We start from the raw sequence: 13,336 nt of genomic DNA, 5'->3' as shown, positions 1-13,336 counted from the left end.
TCAGAGGAAGTTCGAAGAGCAGCATTCTCAGAACAGAATGTCAGTGCCGTCCACTATGCCACGGGGCCTGGAAACAAAGAGCTGGTGGCCCAATGAGAGACTCAGACCGGAGGTGATGTTGGGATTCGAGTCTCAGCACTGCCACCTGCTAGTTGAGGGGCCTTGTATAGAAGACCCTTGACTTTTCAGAGGTTGGAGTGAAGCATACAGGTGGGGTTTGCATCTTTAAGACACTGTCTGCGAAGGAGGAAGCAAGCAGGGAAACGACAGCGTAGGGAATGGGGCTCCCTCTCCTCTCGCCCTCTACAGTTTCTCCCACCTCAACCATGTAGGTTTTGGGTACATGACACAGCAGCTGATGAACTTGGCAGGAGGTGCGGTGGTGTTGGCCTTAGAGGGTGGTCATGACCTCACAGCCATCTGTGACGCCTCTGAGGCCTGTGTGGCTGCTCTTCTGGGCAACAAGGTAAGCTCGGCCCTCAGCTATCTCTATACTTCCCTGGGACAGGTGCCCCTGGCTCTCACAGTTCAGAACGAAGAGTAGGTAGATAAGAGGGGAAGGGGTGGGGCTGGAAACCTTCTCGGGTTAGGTTTAGGGCCAGCAGCTCATGTCTGTTCACGCAGGCTGAGCTTGGGGTCCCTGATGGAATGTTTCTGTAGGTGGATCCCCTTTCAGAAGAAGGCTGGAAACAGAAGCCCAACCTCAATGCCCTCCGCTCTCTGGAAGCTGTGATCAGGGTGCACAGTGAGTTTTGACCTGGGATACTTGCTGGGTCCAAACCTGGGAATGCCTCCAGGGTTCACCATCCCACTGGCAAAGTCTCAGAGACCCAGTGCCTGCCAGGCCAGAGACATACTGACGATCTCAAATAGGATTCCCAGGAACCACGCCAGGAGTAATGGTGGCCATATCCCCATGAGTGAGTGACCTCTTAGCCTGGGGTGACCTCTTAGCCCTCCAGTTTGGACCCAGCATGGACACAACAGTGGCTTCCTTATGGTTGGGACTGGCCTTCCATCTCTGGCTATAATCTTGGGCCAGGGGCCAGGCTGACAACAACACTCAGGCCTTGTTTGCTATAAAGGCTTGGCTTAGGCTCCTCGGTACTGGTCCCAGTGACTGGAGAGCTGTGGGGAGGGCCGACCGGGGTCTCAGAATATAACCATATTGAAGAGCTCACATTTGGAAAACATGTTAAAGATTCAACTTCAACTAGGTTGAGCACTTTCTGTGAAGGCCCCGGATCTCCATTGGTATACAAAGATGAATAAAGTAGATTTCCCATATCCGGGGCTTGGTTGGGGAAGCTGACATATACCCACAGCATAGCTGCCTGTGGAACCTCTCATGGGCCAGGTTCTGCACTGAGCTGGCCCATGTCCATCCCTGTCTCAAAACGGCAGGGTGGTGAGTGTTCCGTGGACCAGAGCTGGCTGTGCAGAGCAGGTGTGGAGATGCTTGCCCTGGCTCTGTACCGCGATTGTCTTACCTCCCGCTAATCCCAGCCCCCTTCAGTACTGGTGATTGAACCCAGGGTCTTGCATGTGCTAGGCTCTCACTCTACTGCTAAATAACGCAGCTCTTGGGTCATTAAGTTTTACAGGGTCTCACTAAGTAGCCCAGGCTACCTTCCAACGTGTGTGTGACCCTCCTACCTCAGCCTCTGTCTGCTGGAATTATAATAATTTACTACCATGCCTGGCCTCCTAAGGTAGGCTGAGCACTATGGAGGTCACATGAGGGGGACCCTGTTGCTCTAGGAAGCCAAGGCACAGGTATATGTGAGCAAATCTTGTCATAAACCTGATGTAGGGTCGAGTGGACCCTCCTGGTGCTTTTAGAATCCACACATCTATGGAGTGGTCTTTATTTTTGATTTTTTTGAGACAGGGTCTATGGAACCCCTGGCTCTCCCAGAACTCATTATGTAGACTAGGCTGGCCTTGAACTCAGTGATCCAACTGCCTCAGCGTTCTGAGTGCTAGGATTAAAGATGTCTGGTTTATTTTTTAATTATTTTTTATGTGTATGGGTATTTTGTCTGCATGTATGGCTATGCAATGTGTATGAGAGCATACAATGCTCTTATAGGTCAGAAGAAGGCATCAGAATCCCTGGAACCCAAGTTTCAGATTGTTGTATGCTGAGAATCAAGGCCAGGTCCACTGGAAGAGCAACCAGTGCTCTTAACTGCTGATCTATCTCACTAGCCCTCTAGGGTGGAATATTAGCCAAGGATGGGAGAGGGGCTTGGTTATCTGTGAAGATGTCCTTATAGCCACGTTGAATCTGCTCTGTTACCCAGGGCGGTAGGGAAGGGGTAAGTTGGGAGGTGAGGGCAGGAAGGGGCACTCACCTCAAGCTGATGACATGACCGCTATTCTTGGGCTCTGGACCTGTGTCCCTAGCCATGGGATCAGTCTAGGATATAGCTCAAACAGCTTGTCTTTCCGCTACTGACCCAGCTTCTCGTCCTAGGGAAATACTGGGGCTGCATGCAGCGCTTGGCCTCCTGTCCAGACTCTTGGCTGCCCAGAGTACCAGGGGCTGATGCAGAAGTGGAAGCCGTGACTGCACTGGCATCCCTCTCTGTGGGCATCCTGGCTGAAGACAGGTACTCCCAGACCCCCCAATCCTAGGCCCATGCCTTCGAATCCCCTTGGATCCTCCCAAATGGCTTTCCAACACCCTGCCCTTGTCCCCCTCCCAGGCCCTCGCAGCAGCTGGTGGAAGAGGAAGAACCTATGAATCTCTAGGGCTTCAGAGCAGATCACCTGCCCTTCAGACGTCTCCTCACCTCTGCTGTCAGCCCTGTTCCTGGGTCTGCAGAGATCCTCTGGGCAGGTAGTCAGGTCCAGAGCATAGCTACCCTGACAGCTACCCCAGGGAACTGAGAAGGCCACTGGGTCTGGGATGGGGACCAGGAAGGATCCTGGGAAGAGGCAGGCTGGGCACTAGGGCCCAGCTGGGCTCTTCCAGAATGGACCCAGTCCCCTAGCTGTGGCCTCCAGCCCTCAGGACTGCACAGCGGAGGACTGGTTCAGGTGGACCCGTAACTGCCACTATTTTTAACTTCGAAGGCCCCAGATTTTGCACACCACCCCAGGCTCCATACAGAAATGTGAACTTGGCCTCAGCCAGGGTGGCCCTTCCCAGGTTCTGAAGGGCTAGGGGAGTAGGAGCCAAGGGGTCCCCTATTCCTGAGGACAGGAGAGCTTCCTCAGTTGTCTTTCGGCAGCCCCGGGCTCTGAGAGCCACTCTGAGCTGCTCTCTCTGTGAGCAGTCACCAGCAAGCCTCCCATCTGGTCACTGCCCTGCCAGAGGCCACCCTATGTGGACCATCTCAGTGCCTTGGTGCAGCAGACAGGTGCTGAGTCCTGTGCTTCCTGACCCAATGGTGCCAAACCTTCATCTCCCCTTAGAAGCACAACACAAGCCCAGGGATGCCTGGTCACTGCCCCCAGAATGAGCCTGCCTTCTGTTTCTGGGGTTCCCCCACCTCGACTATGACTGCTGCCCCACATAGGACTAGCTTGGCTGAGGGGAGATAAGGTGGGAGAATAGACAGACATGGGGGAGGGGAGGCCACCCCAGAAGTCTTCAAGACTTTTGAGGTCAGGCCTGGGGCCAAGAAAGTGTTTGTGTGTGTGCGTGCGTGCGTGTGTGTAAGAGTGTGTGCGTGTGTGTCTTCCCCAAGACCTGCCATACCTTGTGTATGTATGCATGTTTTTGTAAAAAAGAAAAAAAATGGAAAAAAAACTGAACAATAAATGTTTTATTTGCTTTAAAGTCCTTGTGAGTACGCCTCTTGGATGTTAGTGAGAGATCATCAGTGCAGGGGGTGTGCACCCGGCACCCTGCGACGGGCTAAGAAAGGGGGCAAGTGTGGGCCGAACTCAGGCCCTCCGGTCCCTTGCCCTTCCATGGCTGCCGCATGCAGGAAGGGCCCACTCCAGATACAGCTTACCAACCCAGGTGAAAAGGGCGATGACCCTGGGCTGAGCCCTACACACTGGGCCCTGTGGGATACGGGGACAAGTTCTCAGACTCAATTTGCCAAGACACCCCAAAAGATCTTGACGCAAACACACCTGGGCTTCAGTCCTAGCTGGGACTCAGTTGAGTCGCTGCTGCCTCCTGTATCCTTCAGTGAAAGGTTCTAGATGGGGACATAGTTTCTGGCTCCTTTCTGCTTTAAAGCACCATGATATTGTGAGCATTACTGTAAGGTAAAAAGGATGGGCAATGCAACAGGCCAGAAAAAGTGTGCCCAGCATAAGCAGAGGGGGTGCCAGCAAGTCTCCCCAGCCTGGTCACCAGATACCTTGGAGCCCGGAGCAGTCTGGGCTTAGGGAAAAAAAAATCCCTTTCTTGGGCTAAGGGGTGGAGATGGGATTGTGGGGGATGCTGGGACTTTGGGCATCCTAGTCACATAGAGTAGGGCTGGGAGAGGAAAGGCGGTCTGAGTTAGTGGTCTCATGCCAAGAGGGCAGGCTGCCCGCTAGCCCAGAGCCTATCTTAAATAATCAGATAGGTAGAGCCCCCTCCTTGCCCACTCTTACAGTCCCTTCTCAAGAGCCCCCCACAAAGAAACACCCTGAGGCTGACAAAACGGCCGCTATATTTCTGCTACCGTGACAGTGAGTGACACAGGTAAGTCAGAGAGCAAGGGGCAGGACCCTGGTGGAAGAGTGGACGTGCAAAATGGCAACCTAACATAAAGGATATATGCAGCAGCCCCGGCCCTGCCTCTCTGCCTAGGTAAGGCCTTGGCCTGTGTCCATTTAGCAGAGAGATAAAGAAGATCGACGGGGAGAAGGTCCTCATGGCTGGGTGTGTCTTGTGCAGTGAGGGGCAGGTGAAGAGCAAGGTTGGAGACTCAGGAGTACAGAAGGAGAGCCCTCTGGCTCCCACCAGCTTGCCCCCTCTCCCGAAGCCCTTCTAGGTGCAGGGGGTGTGTTTCCTGTGGTCCTCAGGTCTAGCCGCATCCGAGGAGTCCGGCTCTGGTAATCTGTGGTCATGTGCGCATGTGTGACACATAGGAATGGTTGGCTGGCTCTAGCACCCTCATGGGAAACAAACTCTGGATGGGAAGGTAGGAGGAGAGACACTGGACTCTGTTCAGCTTTGCAGCTTGGGGGAAAAAGCCAATTGTCACGTCCCCAGGGACTGGTGAGTTCAGATACCTGACCCTTGAGGACAACAGGATGGAGGTGTTGAGATGGGATTTGGAGATCTCTATTAGAGAGTCCTTATTTGATCAAACCTTTCCAAATGCTTTCCCCCAGTCCCATGGCTTTCATGAAGTCTGGGGCAGGAAGGACGCCTGTCCCTAACCCCGCCACTAGTCATGTGTTCAGACCCTACCCCTTGACACCTTACTGAGTTCATTATCATGGCCCTACTTACAAAGATTCCTCAGAGTACTAAGAAAATAGATCCATTTGGAAAGGCTGACGGGCAGGTTGGCAGTGCCCCTCCAAGAGTTGCTGGGCAACTGAACTGGCCCCAGCCGTATATACCCTGCCACAGTTCTGAAGTCCCCAGGGTCTGGGGCAGGCTCCCATGCTGACTCAGAAGCCGAGTACAGGTCCTGATGGCCCCCAGGCTGGAGTGACCTCATTCCCTGGGTCAGAAATCACTGAGAATGCTGATATCAGCGAAGTCAGCCCGGTAGCGGTGGGCGTAGAGGCTGAGCAGGAAGGCCCACTTGAAGGAGATGAAGCTCCAGACGCAGGAGAGGTAGTAGCTGGTTGGGTCTTTGAGACCTGCAGGGGAGAGGAACCAATGATAACTTGAGAGATCAACCCAAAGCACCACCAGCAGCCAAGACTAGAACCCCCCCCTTCCTTCCCACTCTACATCCCTATAGCCTCTGGGCCTTGAACCAGTGCTATTGAAGACTGGTGTGTGGAGCATGCTTAGAGCATTCCTGCATGTGTAGTCAGAAAGCTGAGGCGTGAGAGCAGGTGAGAGTTGGCCAGCAGGTCCGTGACATCCACTCCCCTTTTGTGACACACAGGCCACTGTCAACCTGCATCAAACAGGGATGGCCTCTGGCTATTTCTTACTAGAGCCACCAGGGGGTGCCCTCCTGGAGCTAGGCAGAGACTAAAGGACCCCAGCAATTCTGGGGTGGGAGGTGTTCATGTGAGCCAGCCTTGTCAAATACTTCATACCAGTCTGGAATCCTCCTGCCCCTGAGGAGGTGGGGGCTCTCATTCTCCCCACTTTAACAGTAAGAAAGCTGGACAGGTGACCCATTTAGTCCCTGTAGCCATTCGGAATCACACTTGTAGAAACTGGACAGGAGTCCCAGGCAGGGTATATTCCCAGGTTGCTCCCTACCCCCAAGCCCTCTCCCTTCCTCCTTTCCCTGGACCGTCCTCACTCTGGTGCTGGGTGATGGCCAATGTCAGGAAGGTACAGAAGGCAGAGATGGAGACGGCCGAGAAGAGAACACCCACGAAGAAGAAGCCGCGCAGCCCTTTGAGCCAGGTCCTCCAGTAATCCTGCAGGTACATCACATGAGTCACCAAGACCCACAGAGCCAGGACACCTGCGGGGACAGACTCGGTCAGCAGGACCCAGGCACCTGCCTGTCATATTGCAGCTCCCTCCTGCTTGGCCTCTAGCCCGGTGGCACTGATACTAGGACCCTTATGTCCATCAGGCCAGATCTATTCAGACCGTGATGCAGAGAAGACTGGTCCTTATGGCAATGATGTGATGTCTATGGGATGGGATGTTACCACTTGAACAAGGAAGCACAGGACTTAAGCTGCCTTCCAGAAAGCCAGGCATTAAAGAGGTTCGTGGAAAACAAAACCATGCTGCTCTTTGTCATTTTTACTTTTGTCAACCCCTTCTTTTCCTCATTTCCCCCTTCTCCTCCTCTTCTACTTCTTCTGAGGGGGACAAGGTCCTTTTTTCTTTTCCTTTTGGTTTTTTGAGACAGGGTTTCTTTGTATAGCCGTGGCTGTCCAGGTACTATGTAGACCAGGTTGACCTTGAACTCAGAGATCCACCTGCGTCTGTCTCCTGAGTGCTGGGATCAAAGGTGTGTGCCACCATAAGGCTGAGACAAAGTCCTATATAGCCCAGGTGATGTGGGAGTGTCATATATCAATCTGTTGATTTCATTGGCTAAGCAATAAAGAAACTGCTAGGCCCATTGGATAGGCCACCCTTAGGTGGGTGGAGTAAACAGAACAGAATGCCGGGAGGAAGAGGAAGTGAGCTCAGACTCCACAGCTCTCCTCTCGGGAGCAGACGCCTCAGAGAGACGCCATGCTACCTGCTCCAGGGAAGACGCACGCTATGAAGCTCCGACCCAGGATGGACTTAGGCTAGAATCTTCCCGGTAAGACCGGTGCTACACAGATGATAAGAAATGGGCTAGTCCAGGTGGGAGAGTTAGCCTAGAAGATGCTAGGTAGATATGGGCCAAAGCAGTGTTTAAATGAATACAGTGTCCGTGTAATTATTTCGGGGCATAAACTAGCCGGGCAGGCGGCTGGGGTTTTGGGGACGTAGCCCCGCCGCTGCTCCATATTACTACACCCAGGCTAGCCTTGAATTTGTGATCCTTCTGCCTCAGCCTCCCAAGTGCCACCACATTCAGCTTGGAAATATTATATTAGCTGGGCAGTGGTGGTGCACGCCTTTAATCCCAGCACTTGGGAGGCAGAGGCACACGAATATCTGAGTTCCAGGCCAGCCTGGTCTACATACAGAATGAGTTTCAGGACAGCCAGGGAGGGCTACACAGAGAAACCAGGGCTACACAGGGGTCTTAAAAAACCCAAATAAAGAAACAAAAGGTTAAACACATGAGTAATTTACATATTCATATAAACCAAAATAAATTAATAAAATGCTTAAAAGGTTCTCAGTTTTAGTTTCTCATATGGTGCATGTCTATAGGTAGAATCTACCCAAACGAGTTTACTTGGCGTTCACTCTGAGAACTTTACATTTAAGGCTCCTGAAATGAGACTTCCTGACGCCTATCCAAAGGCATAGACATGGAGAAGCATGCCCCATCCCGCACTCCTCGTCTGTCTGATCCTCTGGGTCCTGGAGCCTGCAGCTTAACTCTTGGGCAGCAGGGCTCTTTGCAACTCTACACTGGCCTTACAGAAAAAGAAAGCCTTGTCATGAGGCCCCCAAGGCCACCCAGCACCCACGTGCCCTACTTGCTTTGGGCTAGGCCTGATGCCATCCCTCCAGGCTGAGGCAAAGGGCAGGCTATCATCCCAGACCCTTCTGGGTTTGGTGGGCAACTCTCCTATGATACTCTCAGTCAATACAATAGAACACAATACAACCCTCAGTACCAGGCAGTGCCTGCTGGTACGGAAAAAGAATGAAACAAATACCAATTCCGCTGGCAAGGACGCAGAGCAGGGCCATGAAGCCAGGCAAGGGATGAAAGAGAAGAGAAATGGCCAGCTGTAAGCTCTCAGTACAGCCATGGGGTGCAGGCAGGCCCCTCAGGCTGCCAGCATCCAGAAAGTAGGAGCCCTTTCAAATCATCAGCTGCATTATAGCACAAGTGCTGTGACCTCTCAGGGGGCAGACATCTGACTGGGAAGGAGGTCTCTGGGACAGAGGGAGGCAAAGGGACTCTGACTCTTTGACAGCCACCACGCATTCATCTCTTAGGCTGGGTAATGAGAGCAAGTGTTTGTTAAATTGTTCCTCCTCTTGGCATGCCTAAAATGCTTTATACTTTTTAAAGTTATGAGACATAGGCTTGGGGCAGCAAGCAGAGGAATCTGGCTATCATGGGGCTATGGTGACCGTCTTAATTATCACAATCAGGGCAAAAACTAAACCGGGAGAGTGCAAACCAGGAGACTTTGGGCCAGGCACTGTTATGCTGCCAAATGTAAAAATGGTTGAGCCCTGTGGTCCTGCAGCCTGGCTAAGCAGGGAAACCTGGACTCCTCCCTGTGTGAGCATGAGCCCACTAATCTATCTCACCCTGCTTACCCCTCCCCCAACCCCGCCAAACTGACACCCATCCCCTTCACTCCCATTCTTTCAGTTCAGCCCGATCTGGCCTTCAGTCTTCCTCCTTGGGATGGGTTCCCATAACTCCTGGGCTCTGGGTGGATAGAAACAAACATACTCCCATCTCTGCTTGGCAGGAAGCTGCAGCAGGCCAGAGGAAGCCAGAATACTAATCTCTGCTCTGCCTTTTGTGGTCCGGATTTTATCCCAGCAACCTCCACACCAGTCTTCCCGCTCCTTCTGAAGTTTTCACCTGCAGGGAGTTGGTTGGATTCTCTAGAGGGGCACTGAGGATTAAAGCCCAGGGCACTGAGCACAGTGTTTGCTCTACCACAGTGAGCTCCACCCTTAAAGGGCTCCAAGAGATGAAGCCTTTGTCACTGAGTATTTAGGGGACAGACCAGATCCTTCCAGTGGCTTGTCCTCCCTCCTCTTCTCACGAAAGGAGATGCAAAAGCTGAGTTCTACAATCCTTTCCCACTTGAAGATTCTAGAAGTCAGCTTAAAGTAGAAAAAGAAGGTCAAAGCAATTCCTGTGACTCAGCAATGTCTGGTTAGAAAACGCTAAACTAGGAAGTGTACAGACGTCATCTCAGACCACCAGCGTGACCCAGGGGTTCCCCCAAACGCTCGCCCCCACATCTGCTCACAAGCGTTGGGAACAAGAAGAGAGGGAAGCGAGTGGCTCGAAGTGTCCCAGGTGGTAGCTAAACCCTTCCTCCAAACCCAGCTCCAGGACTCATGCCAGTGAAACACACTCAGGAGGGAGGCCACTTCCCACCCTGACCTCCTGGGAGAGATGCTTCCTCTGCAAGTGATTACCGATTAAGACCCCCCCCCCCCCCGCCCTTCCTATACTCCAGGGAAGCAACTCTACCCTGTCTTGCTCTGTTCCCTTTCCTAGGATACTCAAGGGCTCCAGGATGACTGGACTATACAACTTGGAGCAGCATGGACCAGTCCCCAGCCCCACCCTCTGCAGTAGCAAGCACAGCCTCATCCTGGCTCCACTCTGCCACTCCAGGGCTAGGCCTGCCTAGCCTCTGGGTTCATAGGCCTGGTGAGGGAAAGCACCTCCAGATGCTGGGCTGGATGAGAGGCTTGGCGGCACACAAGGACGCCTGTGGAATAAAAACAGACACTGGTATGTGGCTCTGAGGACACACTCTAGTCCTGCTGCCCAGCCCAGAGGACACAGAAGACCCAGGACACCAGAGCTCCTCTCCGTCAAATTCAATTGCAAAGAACATGGCGCTGTTTGGATGTGGGGTACAAATACCCTGTTTTCCATGGTTTTCCAGACATAGAACAGGCATGTTAGCTAGGGCTCCCAGTGCAGAGTAAGGGGGTTCAATGAGGTCTCTCCGGTGAATCCACCCTTTTTTAGGTCACTACCTTTTTGCAAAGTCACTTCCTCTCAGATTCCTGCCAGGATAAGGGTGTCCCCACCCCAAACGCTCATACATACCCTGTCCCAGAAGTCAGCATGCCCAACAGCCACAATTGACCAATTTGTACAAAACCCACTGGGATGGACCTCTGTGACTCAGCAATTTCTGGGCTGCAAAATGCTGAGTCAGTAGTGGAGTGTTTGCAAGTCAGAAGCTGGCTGACACTTCACCCCAAAAGAGGAAGAAGTATGGTCGGCCGTGGGCCCCTTCATTACAACCCACGCTGGGTGGGGAAAGAGTATGGCCTTGGCCTGACAACTCTTCGCCCACCAGCCACTACCACCAAGCAGTTTTGGCTCTTCCATGATGGTGGTTGCCAGAGGCCAGACTAGCAGGAAGATAAGCCTCTGCTCCAGCTAGCTGATGCCAAGTGCCTGTCTCTCAAGGCAGCTCCACAGATAGCCTGCTTCAGGTCAAGCAAGGCCATCAAGGTGAGAAAAGGCCATTAAAGAGAGAAAACGGGAGGGAGGGAGGCCCCGGTGGCGGCCTGGAGTGGGGGCTGGAACCTTCCCCTGCCCTTTAATAAACAGCTAGACGCAAAGCCTGAGAGAGTGGACAGCAGCCCACGGCCCTGCAGACCTAGAGGAGAAGTGGCATCTCCTCCAACGCCTAGAAGAGGAAGCCGAAGTCCAGCAGGCATTGCTGTGCCTCACACAGCTAGGTAGAGACCACCCCTACTTCCACAGGGCAGACTCTTCCTTAGCCAGCTGATCCCAGGAATGTCCTCCCTCCTCCCGGCAACCAAAGAGCTTATCTCAAGTCTCAGCATCCAGCCTCGGGTCTGGGTCCTGGCAGTGCCTTCTAAACCCAGGAGCAAGAGAGCCAATAGAAGTGTGGAGGAGGGGCAGCCCAGAGAAAGGCCCTGTACACAAATCAGCCAGCAGTGTTGGCTGTCCCCGGAAGGTCACAGGTGGCAGGCCTGGGCATCACACTGAACCTTCTTGGTGACCCCAGTGCCTTGCTTGGCATGGCTTCAGCTTAGGAGCCATGCATACACTCTGATAAAGCAGAAACACCCACGGTTCCCTTACCTCAGGATGGCACTCAGTGCATACAGGGGAAATGTGTGGGTTTTTTTTTTTTTTGGTTTGGTTTTTGTTGTTGTTGGCTGTTTGTTTGGCTGGTTTTTGATTTTTGGTTTTGTTTTTCTGAGACAGGGTTTCTCTGTGTGGCACTGGCTGTCCTGGGACTCACTCTGTAGACCAGGCTGGCCTTGAACTCAGAGATCCACCTGCCTCTGCCTCCCAAATGCCGGGATTAAAGAGGAGTACCAGCACACCTGGTGTGAATTAGTTATTTTTAGTTATTACATTTATGGATCTTTTTTGCCAAGGATTTTAGCCATGGAATAAGATCATTGTGTATTAAATTAAAATGTTATCCTTACCCATACTATTGTTTCATGCGGCTATTATACAATTGGCTTAATTTTGGCTTAATTTTTTTTCTTTTTCTTTTTTTTAAGACAGCGTTTCTCAGTAGCTATGGAGTCAGTCCTGAAATTCATTCTGTAGACCAGGCTGACACACAGAGATCCACCTGCCTCTGCCTCCTGGGTGAGTGCTGGGATTAAAGGTGTGCTCCACCACCACCTGGTGGATTAACTTTGTTAGCAGGAATTTTAATGTCTTTAGCAAGCGAGGCTGAATTTTTACAACTCTCAGGGATTCAAATCTCCATCTGAGTTCAAAGTTCTGAACTCAGATGGACAGGCTTTCAAAGCTAGGCCATCTTGGAGCCCATCGTGTGACTGTTGTAACCCGGGACAAATTATTTACCTTAAGCCTCTATTTCTCTAACTGTAAAACGGGCACAATGATGCCTACTTCAGAGGACTAATATAAGGATTAAGTGAAATAGGGGAGTAGACTGCTTAGCGCAGCATAGTTTATTAAATTATGCTAATAAGCACAGGTAATATACTTGGCCTTCACACCAGTTCTATGGCACAGTGGTTTAAAGACATGACCAAAACTGCACGTCAGGTACAGAGCACTGCTAACACTGGGCCTTCTTCACTGATGCCTCCGGTCCCCTCCTTGGAGGATTAGTAAATTCCCATTGAGGAACCTCGGCAGATGGACGCGGATGCAAAGGAAACGTCCAGTAATACTAGGTCCCACAGCACAGTCCTGGACTCCGCTGAGGACCTCTGAGGCTGGCTGATGGGCTTCCCCACCAACCCCCACTTGTTTTAGGAGGCGCGGGAATCCCGCAGAAGCAGTGTGTTTGTTGCAGGAGCGAGGGTGGCCAGGGAGTGGGCGCGCTGAGGACGCTGTAGTGTCCCCTGGGCAGAGGGTAGATCGACAGGGTGCCGGGACGCGACAACTGTGCAAACGACGGAGTCCGGCAGTCGGCACCCTAGGTCGCGCCACGTTCAGAAGGCATCAGGTCCCAGAGGCCCGAGCAATGCCCAGGAACCCGGGCCTGCGCTGCCAGTGGCCTCTTCGGGGTAAACAACGCTCCCGCCCCAGGGACAGCGCCGCCCCAGCCGCCGTGCGCAGCAGCTGACAGCTCCACCCCACCCCATCCCCGCCCGCCCCGCGCCCCCCAGGATACCTGCGAGACCCCCCATTGCCGCAGTCCCGGGCTGTCGGTAGACCACCGTCCAGACGAAGAAGATGGAGAAGCCGGCCACCGAGCTGATGCCGGAGTAGGCGGCGCGGAGGCCGAGCTTCAGCCGGGACGGGGCCATGGAGCAGCAAGCGCGGCAGCGGAGGACCAGCGCCGCCGCCGAGTCACAGGTGCAGGGCCCGAGCTGGAGCCCAAGCCCCAGCCCCAGCCCGAGCCCGAGCTTGAGCCGCCGGCGTCCCGCGCTCCGCCCCCAGCCCGTCCTCCTCCCCACCCCCCCCCCTCCCCGGTGCCG

General features: G+C 53.2%; 2 protein-coding genes across 6 annotated transcripts in view; one reads left to right on the top strand and one right to left on the bottom strand.

Annotated features, from left to right (window-relative positions):
• Hdac7 (histone deacetylase 7) overlaps positions 1-3,788 on the top strand; it is a 35,464-nt gene extending 31,676 nt beyond the window's left edge. For 3 of the 5 annotated variants that reach the window (XM_075960500.1, XM_075960503.1, XM_075960502.1), the window contains 4 exons: positions 333-466; positions 661-745; positions 2,480-2,615; positions 2,712-2,891. In XM_075960500.1, coding sequence (XP_075816615.1) covers positions 333-466; positions 661-745; positions 2,480-2,615; positions 2,712-2,757 — 401 coding nt within the window. In that variant the 3' untranslated portion in view covers positions 2,758-2,891. Of the gene's footprint in view, positions 1-332; positions 467-660; positions 746-2,479; positions 2,616-2,711 lie in introns of all 5 variants that reach the window. The other 2 variants (XM_075960499.1, XM_075960501.1) reach the window with 1 other exon arrangement.
• Slc48a1 (solute carrier family 48 member 1) lies at positions 3,762-13,302 on the bottom strand. The gene is made up of 3 exons (XM_075960505.1): positions 13,030-13,302; positions 6,393-6,560; positions 3,762-5,769 (listed from the first exon to the last, which is right to left on the bottom strand). The coding sequence occupies exons 1-3, from the start codon at positions 13,163-13,165 to the stop codon at positions 5,633-5,635; spliced, it is 441 nt and encodes a 146-aa protein (XP_075816620.1). The 5' UTR covers positions 13,166-13,302; the 3' UTR covers positions 3,762-5,632.
• Positions 13,303-13,336: the final 34 nt, after the last annotated feature.

The sequence above is a fragment of the Microtus pennsylvanicus genome, chromosome 2 (genome assembly GCF_037038515.1).
Source record: "Microtus pennsylvanicus isolate mMicPen1 chromosome 2, mMicPen1.hap1, whole genome shotgun sequence".
Taxonomy (NCBI): domain Eukaryota; kingdom Metazoa; phylum Chordata; class Mammalia; order Rodentia; family Cricetidae; genus Microtus; species Microtus pennsylvanicus.
This window is presented reverse-complemented; position numbering and strand designations above follow the sequence as displayed.